The 12,453-nt window shown below is 46.3% G+C and overlaps 1 protein-coding gene across 1 annotated transcript in view; it reads left to right on the top strand.

Annotated features, from left to right (window-relative positions):
- Positions 1-3,104: 3,104 nt before the first annotated feature.
- Positions 3,105-12,453, top strand: part of LOC135900068 (large neutral amino acids transporter small subunit 2-like) — a 104,356-nt gene continuing 95,007 nt past the window's right edge. Inside the window, exon 1 of the mRNA XM_065429508.1 lies at positions 3,105-4,925. Coding sequence (XP_065285580.1) covers positions 4,496-4,925 — 430 coding nt within the window. The 5' untranslated portion in view covers positions 3,105-4,495. The remainder of the gene's footprint in view (positions 4,926-12,453) is intronic.

Here is a 12,453-nt window from a genome sequence, read left to right as displayed (position 1 = left end):
TACCATTAGTTTGCGCAGAAGCGAGAGGCAGCACAAAGGTCGATTCGCTCGCTGCTGCAGGCCCTATCTTGAAAGCGATAGTGTTACGTGACGGACAGACGGATGGGTTTGGTCGTTGGGTAGGCACAGAAATGCTTACGCATTAAAAAATGGAAGATGTTGTGAGATCAACGGAAGTAGCTCGAAATATTTGTGTTCATCCACAGAACCGTGCCGGAACTTTTTTACCTTTTATTAGAGAAAAAGAGATCACAGAGATAAGGAGCACCTGCTCGTGGATAAGAGAATGCTCTTGGATCAGGTTGCTCGGACGAATATACCCCTTCGAATTTATTCGTCGTACCATAACCGACTGTCTAAATTTCTAGAACATCCCTACCTGTTCTTATAACTACGTGGTCACTGAAGGCCTCATAATGCTTCGAGTTTAGGATTGGCTTCCGAAACGCATGAACTAAGTTTCCGTAGCATTTAATTCTTTGCTTTTAAGAGAGCTAAATTGTGGTTCTGGACAGTCTCTATTCTCCGAACAGGCACTCACTGTTTACAGAAATCAAGACCGTGGCAAGGAATTGCTTCGTAGTTAAGGTGTGAGTCCAGGAAATAATATATATGATGCTAAAGAAAACTAAATTATGGATTTTGAACTAGAAAAGCTTCACAGTGAGGGTCTCCGTAGTGGAGGGCTCCGGATTAAGTTTGATCACCTGGGGTTCTTTAACGCGCACCAAAGCCGAAGTGCACTAGCGTTTCTGTATTTCGTGCCCGTCGGAATGCGGCCGCCACAGATGGAAGACGAACCTGCGCCTTCGAGGCCAACGGTGGCTGTATGTTGAAGAAGGCGAGGTAAATATCGGATGGCTTTGCCGAAGAATAATACAGGTGTCACACGGGCATTTTCCATCGGGATCGAGCCCGATCGGGATCGAATTTTTTTCAATCGCCATTGTCTTCTTTGCGCAAACTGCGAAGGAACCAATCACGATCGAGAAATTCGATCCCGATGGGGCTCATTCGCGATCGAAATCGCCCGTGCGACTGGGTTGTAAGCGAGTCTTAAAAGAGAGTGTAGCCGAAGTAGAGAGGCAACTTTGGGCCGGCACACTATTTGCACTAGAGGACATCAGAAATTGCGCGGTAATAGCTGATTAGCTTTTCGATCAACTGTGATTCACTGTGATTCAGTAGTAATGTGATGGGCCCAGGAAAGGCTTGGTGCGAGATTAATGCCTAAGTATTTGTAGGAAGTAGCTACAGAAATTGGCTTATTATTTACGTTATATTGGAAGGAAGAGATTGAGTGTTTACGGGTGAAAGACATTACTTTGCATTTAGACGAATTAAGATTCATTAACCAAGTGTTACACCAATCGAATATGAGATGAAGGTCGTTTTGAAGAATGAGGTGGTCATCGGGGCTGGTTATAGGGCGGTAAATAATGCAGTCATCTGCGAATATTCGCACTCGGGATGTTAAGTTATTAGGAAGATCGTTAATGTATATTAAGAATAGTAGCGGCCCAAGGACGCTACCTTGTGGCACGCCGGAAGTGACATAGGAAAGGGGCGAAGAAAGGTTGTTAACGATAGTAAATTGTCGGCGATTAGAAAGAAAGTTCCGGAGCCAAGTTAGTGTCAGTGAATCCAATCTTAATGCATTTAACTTTGAAATTAGGCGGCAATGGGCTACGCGATCAAACGCCTTGGAAAAGTCAAGGAATATGCTATCAATTTGTACATTATGGTCCATGTGTAAATGCAGGTCAGTCGTGAATTCTAAAAGCTGTGCCTCACATGACAAGCCCTTCCTGAACCCGTGCTGATTAGTGAAAAAAAAGTTGTCTGATTCCAGATGGTTGTATATATGAGAAGCTATTATATGTTCGAGCATTGTACAACAAATACACGTGAGCGAAATTGGCTGGTAGTTATCTGGTGAGTATCTGTCACCGTTTTTGAATATGGGAACTACTTTGGCAGTCTTCCAATCTGACGGGAGCGCTCCTGAAGTTAGTGACTGTTTGAGAATGTGATATAGTATTTTGCTAGAAGTCGTAACAGTGTTCTTTAGTATTTTGGAATTAATCTCATCGACACCACAAGAATTAGATAACTTAAGGTTGTTTATTAGAGATACAATGCCGTCGATAGTAATGTCGATGGGTGTCATGTACTGATAGTCTAAATCGGGAACGTCAGGTAGGGTGGAGTGATCTTCAGTACTAAATATTGATGAAAAATATGTGTTGAAGCATGAATTTCTCAAGCTAAAATACGTAGAGAAATCGTAAAGTATGACTTACACACAACCTACAGACATGATAGCTCTCGCATTGTAATTTGAATATACGAGAAAACATAATTCTGTTGCGCGAAAAATCAAACCCCTTTTCCAGCGCTTCTATCATCCATAGACCGGCGACGGCCTCCGCCATTTGCGCGGGCCAGCACGTGAATATCTCGCAGTCCTCGAAACACTTCCAGATGGCGCTCGCCTCCGCCGCATCGCGGCCCACGCAAGAGGCCGCGTTTCTACCAGAAAGCCCGCCTTCGTGCATAGCGTTCGCCGTGAGCGTTTCCCGGTAAACATTATGGTTAAATACGCTGCAGTTGCCGGGAAGCGTGAGAAGCAGTCAGGGATCTTTGAATGCTATCGCATTCCACTCTTAAAGGCGAAGCTTAAGCGTCCTCCAGATTTTTGTTGAAGCTATAGACAACACGACAGTCACTTCGCTCGCTGCAGCGTTTCCTCACGCCAGCGTTTTGACAGCGAGTGTCCGTGGTCATCGAGTGTGATGTGTTCATGTTTCCTGTGCGCGCTCACAGCATGCTTGTTAATTTGGTTAGGATGCTTATGTTTACAAGTTTATACGGCCGCTAAACTACTATCTTTAGTTCGTGTAACCGTTCATTAATTTCTTATCGCAATCGATGCTTCGCCTTTCTGCCGAAATTGCGACTTCATGTGATGCTCACTGCTTACGTAACTGCACAATAATAACATGATTACCTTGCGACGCTCCTTTCACTATATGTCTTATCAATGTAACTGCATCACGCATTATAATGTGACAATGTCCGGGGGAAATAACGAGCTTTTAATACGTTTCCATGTGCGGGTTCAACTCCATGCGCGCGTTCCCAAATCTATCTGGTTGCGCATGAACCACTATATTGACGCTACAATGCAAACACAAGCATGCCTTCAGCGACGCTTTATATATCCACACCGCTGCAATTACACGGTAAACACCATTTCGTGCCTTGCACACGGCTGCATATGCAATCATCCCTGCCAGAATCGCATGACCGCAGCTGTCGCTGTGCGCACGAGCAACCACCGAGAACGCGTCACTAAACAGCGCCTGCAAACGACCGTCCACGCACGGTGGCGAACTTGTGTGGCGTTAGTATGTCGTTACGTAATTCACATGCGCAAGGGAATACTTCAAAGCGCGTGGTTCAGCGTAAGACCGCTGCTCCAATCCTATCTTTATGTACGCTGTCTTCCTCCGCGACGTATAGCTAAGGCTATCTCATTTGCTCATTTTCCCATGCTCGATACACATACAATGCCACCCGTATAGGCAACACAGAACGTATATAGCCCCTCGCACCTGCACGCGCTGCCCACGGGAGCCACTTCTCAACGCCACCATTTCACATGCGCCTTGTCGTGGTCATCTAGTCTCTCTCTTCTAACGGTCTGGCTGCGCCGGGGCACACCTGCTTAGCAAGCTCACGTTTACTATAATTCATATTGCGCCTAAAGCTGCTAGCCTTACTCCGTATAACATTCCAATGTGTTGCTATTGCATTCGTTGCTTCACCCTTGCGGCGAAAGTGTGACATTTAAAATAAGCAATTCGCTGACAACTAAACAACTTCGCTACACTCGATGTAAAAAAATTACTACGCAAAAAAGTCTACAGCGGAACCATATATCTTACACCGCGTAAAAGGAAATTGCGAAGGCTGCATGAAAAACAAGAACAAAACAATAACAACAACAAAAATGAGCGACAGTTTTGGAAACCGGCAAATAGTAGATGTGCAGCGTTTTATAAAGCCACATTTAGTGACGAACGAAACTGGATTGTTAAACACACGTGTTCTTAAAGAATAATTAGGTATCCACGCATTCGACAATTTCCGATCGAACCTTTCATGCAGCTGCGACATTTTGAACCATGTTTTGAACACTCCCGCCGCGCATAGCCGCCCTGCTGTCCGCGCGTCCTCTGTCGGTTTGCGCAAGAGGCACCCTACGAAGAATTCCGGTTCCGGTACTGTTGCAACGCGCCGGCGCACCACCAGAGGCGCCCGCGACGAACGCGGCTGGAAAGGCGACTCGTGTCACTGAACGCGGTGTGTGGCCGCTGTCAGTGCGCGAGTCGTCGCCGCCGGAAGGGCTTGCGTGTTGGCTCACAGACTGCGCCGTCAAACGCGTGCACGTTGCCGCCGCTCCGAAGCGCACTTTCTGACACGCTTGAAAATGGCCGAGGACGACGGACGGGTGAAGTTGAAAAAGGAGATCGGCCTTTTCAGTGGCGTCATGATCGTGGTCGGCACTATAATCGGCTCCGGTATTTTCGTCTCCCCGAAGGGAGTGTTCGAGCACGCCGGCTCTGTAGGCGCCTCGCTTGTCATATGGGTCCTGTGCGGTCTGTTTTCCATGATCGGCGCCGTATGCTACGCCGAGCTGGGCACCTCCATTCCAAGATCCGGCGGCGACTACGCGTACGTGCTGGAAGCGTTCGGCCCGCTCTCCGCTTTCCTGAGGCTTTGGGTGACGGTGTTGGTGGTGCAGCCGGCCACGCTCGCCGTTCTCAGCCTTACGTTCGCCACATACATGGTGAAGCCCTTGTACCCGGACTGCGAACCACCGGACCTGGCACTCAGGCTCATGGCCATCGTCTGCCTCTGTGAGTGTCGTCGTGATTTGTTTCGCGCGCACACGCCGCAGCCACGCTTGCTTGCCACGCGCTCGCGCTTGCCGGTAAAGCGCGCGCACATTCGAACGGAGAATCGTCACTTGTTCTGACAATCAGCGGCAGATGTGGCGTCAGCATCATCTTGCGTTTTTTCAATCAGGTGCACGTGGCATATCGCTATGCTGTTGCTCCTGGAGAGAGAGTGACAAGGCTGCCACACTCACAGCTATACTAAAATGGGTCTCTCTCTCTCTTTTTCTGTGCTCAGGCACGTCAATGTGCTCAGCACATTGACGTGGCTTTTGCCTTTGACGTGGCCTTTGGGAGTGGCCTTTGCCCTGCAGTGGGCGTAACCAGGCGGATGATGATGATGATGAATGTGCTCAGGCGTAAACAGCTGTGCATACAATTATTTGGCTGGGCATACCAAAGCGAACGTACGTCCTCTGTTGACGCTATGTTGCTCTTCGGGAGTGCTCCGCCCTGTTAAAGTCTTCCCGACATACGTTTTTTGCTGGGATAGTATGGGTGACCAGGTGCCCATTCACAGCGTAATTATAGTGGCTAGAATATGCCCTAATGCAGGCCGGCGGCCCCTTGCGACTGTGACTACGACAGCACTGCAATCGTTCTTTGCGAAGGCAAAGTCGTCGAAGCTCTAGCGAGCTCACGGTGTTTCATCATACATAGAACGCTTCGCGCGAAAGCAAAACTAGAAAGCAACGTCACCCATGAATCACTTCTTTGTTTTGCCGTTTAGCATCGCCGTAAATGTACGCCAAAAGAGTGCCAGGGAGAAGGCCGAAAGCGAATTTCATGTCTGTGCTTTCGAACATCTTCGGCGGAGAACTTGCAGCCACTTGAAACGCATTAGAGGAATAGTTGCAGTATAATAATAATAATAATCTTAAAAAAAAGAAACGCCTGGTAAGCTCTCCGCTGAAGTTGATACACCGACAGCTTAAATCGCAGCCGAGGTACCAAGTCGAACATATAGTGTGAAAGTGCGCGTTCTCATAGACAACGCCTGTGACGTTACGACCTTTTCCACTTGTACGCACAGAGCAGGTCACCACAGCATTACATTTATTTTCTACAACGCGTGGAATTTCTCCCGTTTATATAAAAATATCTGTTGTATCACATAAAACGGCATTTAACAAATTGAGGAGTTCTTGCTGGAATCCAATGCATATATCCGTGCATGGCAGTGTAGGTCATGCGTCTTCAATGTTTATGGCTTATTCTATAGGAGGGCAATGAAATTTTCTATGTAGCTGGAAATATCTCGCCTACACCGATAGTATTGCTGTGAATAATAATAATTATAATGTCACGTGGTCGTGATGTCGAAGAACACAGTAGGAACACTGTGAAACACAAAACTAACTTTTATTGGGCGAACCTGTGCCCACAAAAGAGGCTACACTTATAGCACAACGACAGCGGCGAACCCGGTCGGCGATCGTCGAAAATCTGATCAGCGGGTCAAGCGCGTCGGCTTTTATAGATCAGTCGTCGAATGTTCCAGATTAACCGCTCGCACCCGCGTGCCTTCCACAAAGTTCTACACCGTTCGCGTCAGGTGACGAAATCAGATAACATAAGGTTCGGCGACAACAGACATCGGATAGAAGCATCGATAACTTTCCAGAAACTTCGGATACATGCACGCGCGTCCCACGCTGTGCGATTACATTTGTTAGGCGGCGAAACGTGGTCGCCCGATAAAGATAAGTACACGTGTCAATAATAATAATAATAATAATAATAATAATAATAATAATAATAATAATAATAATAATAATAATAATAATAATAATGCGCTGTTGATGAATAAAAATTATGTAAAGTGACGCAGAAGGTGCAAAATGATGGCAAGAACAATGTATGCAAACAAGGATAGCTGCGAGTTTCGGCAGCCCGACTTCCACACCATCGCAAAATGTAAATGGCTCATATTTCGGTGCACTGTGCCTGCACCAAAATAGGACGGAGTTGGCTGACGCAAAACAATGGCGACTTCCTATATATATATATATATATATATATATATATATATATATATATATATATATATATATATATATATATATATATATATATATATATATCAGAGAAACATCTTTGTCCTGCAGAATTGGCTTAAATAGGCTCCTCATGCGCAACGAGACAGTACCGTGACGCTTGTGCAAGCTTCGTGCTACCTACCTCCTTTAACTATTGACTTTGAGTCAGTAGCGTTGTGACTATAAAACATCGCGATATGATTGATCTCTAGTATTGGAGCCATGGCAGGTCTCTGCAAAGTGCGCATTGAGTGCCACGTTGTGTATGTAGTTGCCGCAGACGGGATAAATAAGCAAACGAATAAAAGCAGGCAAACAAACAAATAAAAAAGCACGCTCCTAATGATCAGGGCCGGTATTCACAAAAAGTTCTCAAGTTAAAAGCGATTTGTAAGAGCAGATGCCAGCCAGTCGGGATGTTGGGCATGTTATTAGCGAAGGCGGCTGGCCACTATCGAACAGCACTTACGAACAATGAATTCGGCCGCAGGAGATTTGAATAAACTCTGCAGATTAAAATAACTACATTATACGCAAACTTGTTTTCATCTTGTACGTACGAAAGCTGCCTTCGGCAACTTTAGTAAAATGTGCTTTAAGGCACCTTGCTTTATATGTTCTTTCGCACTCCACTAAATTTATGTATTGCACACACCTCCACCGAACGGGAACCGGAAGGAAGGACAGCGGCAGAAAAAGCCAAGGGATGGCCGTCGCCTCCCCTAATACTTGCGCTTTACCCCCCATCTTTGAACAACGCACAGGCGTCGGCATTTGCAGAATATCTACAATATGCGTATATTTACGAAAGGAATAACCCGCACTTGTTGTTCTCAACGCACAAAGAAGTTACAGCGGTACTTGTCGATGTTCTCACCAATGCAGTAGCTGTGGCTGAGCTTCTCAGCTGTAAATAACTGATAGGGCTGTTCGCCCTGAATTTACAGTTTGACTATGAAGGGTACAGATATGGCGGGCTCCGCATTAATTCTGGTCTTGCGTCGTTGGACAGGAACGAGAAGCTTCAGACGAGATGACAGGATCCATCCACTAAATATGACTTGCTGTCTTAAGTAATATTAAGCGCGACCGATCTCGGAGGCACGTATGACACACACATGGTTTCGAAAAAGATGCCTCATGAAGCCGTGCAATTATTACAAGAAAAAAAGAAGATAGAAAATGTTATTTTTTTTTTCGAGAAAGACATAGGAAACAGATGCTGGGAATTAATTGACGAATTCTTGAAGAGATAGCAGAACAAACAGAGAGGCGAGAGAGATATGCACTGTTACAATGGCTTTTGAGCTACAGGTACGTAAATAGTTTGCGAATAGCCAGCATTATTGCTATAACTCTTCTGGGAATATCTCCCCTTAACGGCGAATAACTGCAGCTCAATCTTGGGGAGTATAATTCATGCCGACCTCTCCCTCCTTCTGTGAAGAACTTGGTCGTGTATATATATATATATATATATATATATATATATATATATATATATATATATATATATATATATATACTGGGCTCCATCTTTGTCGTGTTTAAAATCTTGCCGCATGTTGTAACAAGAGTTCGATTCATTCTAAAATTTGTTTGTGCACACATGTGCGAAATAGGAATGGTAAATAAAAGCTTGAAGAGCAAATAGCTGACACCTAAAATGAACACCCATGTGCCGTTGTGAATACGCTGTAAAATGATGTTTAAATGATAGCATGCAGGTGGTATATATCGCTTGATACTCGACGCCCGTTATTGCATTATTGTTCCTAATGTCGACGGTTATTGGGTCTTCTTTTCACATCAGCCTCTTAAGCTTGGTGACGACAAATGCATCTGGTAACGCTACACCGCATGAACGTTTATTGTGTTTATTCATTGCCTCCTCGCGTTAAATAAATACTGCTCCGCCCATGCATGTATGTGACGCCTTCCGGATTCCAGCTGCTTGGGACTCGCGCTCAGCAATAACCAGTACAGAGTGTCCACAAATAACGGCAAGAATGAGAAAGGTAGAGGTAAAGCTTCCGAGACGTGATGTGAGTGATGAGGATACGTAATGGCGATTTTTTTTTTCTCTCGAAGCGCCCCTCTTATTCTACAGAGCGCCGATCGTGTGGGAGCCCGAGTGGCATATTCCCGTGCGCTTGTGAAGTCAATGCCGCAGCTGGGGCACACATTGTTCTTACTCATGGGCACGTGCGTTGGAGACGCAGTGTGCTAGCTGGGACTTATTCTGCCACGTTAGCCACGTTGCTTTTCTTGAAGCGCGATTGTTTTGAAGCGCGAGCATGCATTGCAGCTGGGAGAAGGGCGCGCGTCGTTGTGTGCTTTTTCCGAGGCCGGCCGGCGCAGTCGATTAGGCGGCTAGGTGGTGATATCAAAGGGGCCATGACGCCATCTTTTCTAGCTTAAATTATGCATGTATGTCAAACCTCACGCACGTCATAGCAAGTTGGCAAACTTTGAGTGCATTCTGTGCCATAGATAATCTGTATTTGAATTTTTTAATGTGTCAGTTGAACCGCAAATCAGTCTGTCGACGCTGAGTGGTGACGAAATAAATAGGCACCCACGGAAACGGTTCTCTCGTGTAACAGAAGCTAGTCTCGAAGGCCATGCTTTTGTATATTGCATACACCTGAAGTGACTGCATGCAGAGCTCGAAATACGTCATGGCCGCTATGCGTCGCTTTGTTGTTGCTTGTGCGTTTCGGCGCACCTTTGCGGTTTACTAAACATGCTTCTTATCGCGCAAGTGAAGGAATTGTGTGCACAATTCAGCGGCGACGCGTGTGGAGAAAGGCGTGTGGAGATCGTGTGGAGAAAGAGGTCCGACGTGGTTTCGAACTCTTTCAAAGCAGACTACACAGAGGTGGTCCCTGCACTTCCTGACGTCACACAGCCTTGCCAAAATGGTCGTTGGTGGCGGTGGGATTGGTTAAGAGACAGCGACTTCAAATTGCAATTTCGGGTTAAAATATGCCCTGAGAGCCCGTTTTTTTTGTGTGCATAGCTATATTAGACCCTCTACTCTCAGTTACAAATATAAACAGAGGACTGTTGGACGACTGCGTCATGGCCCCTTTAAAGAGACACCCAAGAGCAACGCTAAATCAGCGTACTCTTTTTTCTTGATAGCTTTTCTCCTGTATTATTCTTGCCTGAATAATGTGCTTAGAATTTTGGGAAAAGTGACTCTACGTAAAGAAGCCTACTTTCTCATTTTATTGCGATAACAATTATATGGACACTCCCGGAGCATTTCTGTCGCCGACATCGCCGTGATGTTCCGTATAAATCCAATGGCGGTAACATCCTCGCCGCGCGCCGTATGCTGCATGCGCGAGTGAAAGTGTGCGAGGGTGAGCCCACGATGGCGGTTCAATCTTGCGCGCAAGCGAGGAAAGCGGGGGCAGGGGGGGGGAGGGGGAGGTGGACGAAGCGCGCCGTGTTCCGTCGCGCGCAAGGCAACGAGTGGTGGGTAGGGAGGGGGCGTTCTGCTCCGACGGCTGCTGCGCATGGCACCGCCGCGTGGGGTCGATCTTGAAAGCCATCTGCGATGGGGGCAGAGTACTGATAGCTTCGCGTGCGCTGTTTTCTCGCCTTGTAGGTTGCCGTGAAAGTGACAATGAGGTCAGTTTGCGTCTCTCTCCGGAGTCTTCGAGCACTATGAAAACAACGAGAGGCTGCACAGACGCCTCGGAGTCAACTGAGGCCATGCGTACAGTAACTTCGTTTGTTTTTTTGACAGCGAAGCTGTTCGCCTCTAGTTGGTCGGGATTTTTGTGGGGTGCTCACCCCCCCCCCCCCCCAAAAAAAAAAAAAGTACCGCCACCTAGCGACCGCGGGTATTCAGACAAAGCCCAAACGGCAGCTGGAAAAGGGCTTTGTCTTTGACTTTCCGCGTAACAGAATTATGTTTTCTCGTATATTCGTATCGCAATCCTAAGCTATCACGTCTGCAGCTAGTGTACAGGTCGTACGTTACGCATTTTTCTGACGCAATTTACTTTTAAACATTTCATTTATTTCAGTAAGGCGCTTGGCGGAGGGCCTAGAAGGAAGAGGATGTGAGCTGCACTTCTGCACACGTGCGTGGGCGCGTGACGTACGTCGCTTGTGGTGCTTGGGCAACTTCGTCTAACGTCACTTGAGGTGGTGACACTTGTCTCACGTCGGCAACGGCTTCACTGTACATCCACTTTCACAGGGTGGAATGGGGGCGGAATTTTTTGTCAAACTTTCGACTGTGGGTGCGATTGAGGCCTCACATGAATTGTGCGCTTGTCCTATTGAGTTGTACGCGACAAAACCACAACTACACTGTAAACGGAAATAACTCCGACGTGGGAGTATAACACTTGTCCTCTAGCGACCCCCCGGTTCGGAGTTTATTATGCTCCGTATGATCGGAGTAGAATTTTTACTCCGTGCGAGCGGAATTTTCGCGTGGAATTATGGGAGTTATTTTTCTATCTTTTCTTTCTTTTTTGCTTTGCAATGGACCGAGTTTTTTTGAGGTGCAACGGGAGTATAAAAAGAGGCATCGCGTGACTTTGCGCGAACATCTTTACATACAGAGGCTGCTGGTCAAATTTCGAAATATGCACACGAGACCGCGTCAAATTCGACGAAACAAGTCAATGAAAGCACATATATCATGACATACATAAACATTTCAGAAACGCCCAATGCAGAAACTTGAAAGACATCCCACGTACACGCGATACCCAAGAAGCAACGGTGCCAGTATATATAGCCACGATACTGTGTGCCTCTAAACCGCCTGGGGACCAGCTGTGCTTCTTTCAGAATTACGACTCCCATGCTCGTTCATAGGAGATGTGCCTCTCTGATATTAACAGAACACCTTAATCAACACAAGACTGTTAATTCAGAATAGTGAGAGAAAAAAGTTAATGGCGTAAATTTTCACAATTAGCATGCCATTCTGAGTGCTGGAGCGACTTCGCACACTGCCGGCGTTCGCGGCCAAAAAGTAGTGCGTTAGTTACAGTAAGCAAGAAAAATGTAAGTGCGTCTGCTTCATAATAAAATTAAATTTTTGCGATATAGTAGTAGCGTAGCAACAAATTATTACGTGTGAGCATGACCCGCAGCAGCCGACGTAATACCGAAAAATGCGCAGTCATACATATTATACACCGCAGTACTTGCTCCGCGTCCAAGCAATATCTCTTGGTTGTGAAAAGGAGCTACATAGCTGATCTGTCGAGTAAATGCTTAAACTCGGAGCGAGCAGGCATGCGTCTAAATCAGTGTCTCGGATAGAGCGTAATGTTAATGCAATATCGGAAGCAATGACGTGACCAAAACCTTTATGCGCGATAACAATTCGATGCACATCGCTCAATAAGAAGCTTTATTTACAGTACGCATACTTATGTCCTACCGTTTTTCTTCGGGCGAGAATATCCGTT

Source organism: Dermacentor albipictus, chromosome 1, assembly GCF_038994185.2.
Source record: "Dermacentor albipictus isolate Rhodes 1998 colony chromosome 1, USDA_Dalb.pri_finalv2, whole genome shotgun sequence".
In the NCBI taxonomy this organism is placed as follows: domain Eukaryota; kingdom Metazoa; phylum Arthropoda; class Arachnida; order Ixodida; family Ixodidae; genus Dermacentor; species Dermacentor albipictus.
This window is presented reverse-complemented; position numbering and strand designations above follow the sequence as displayed.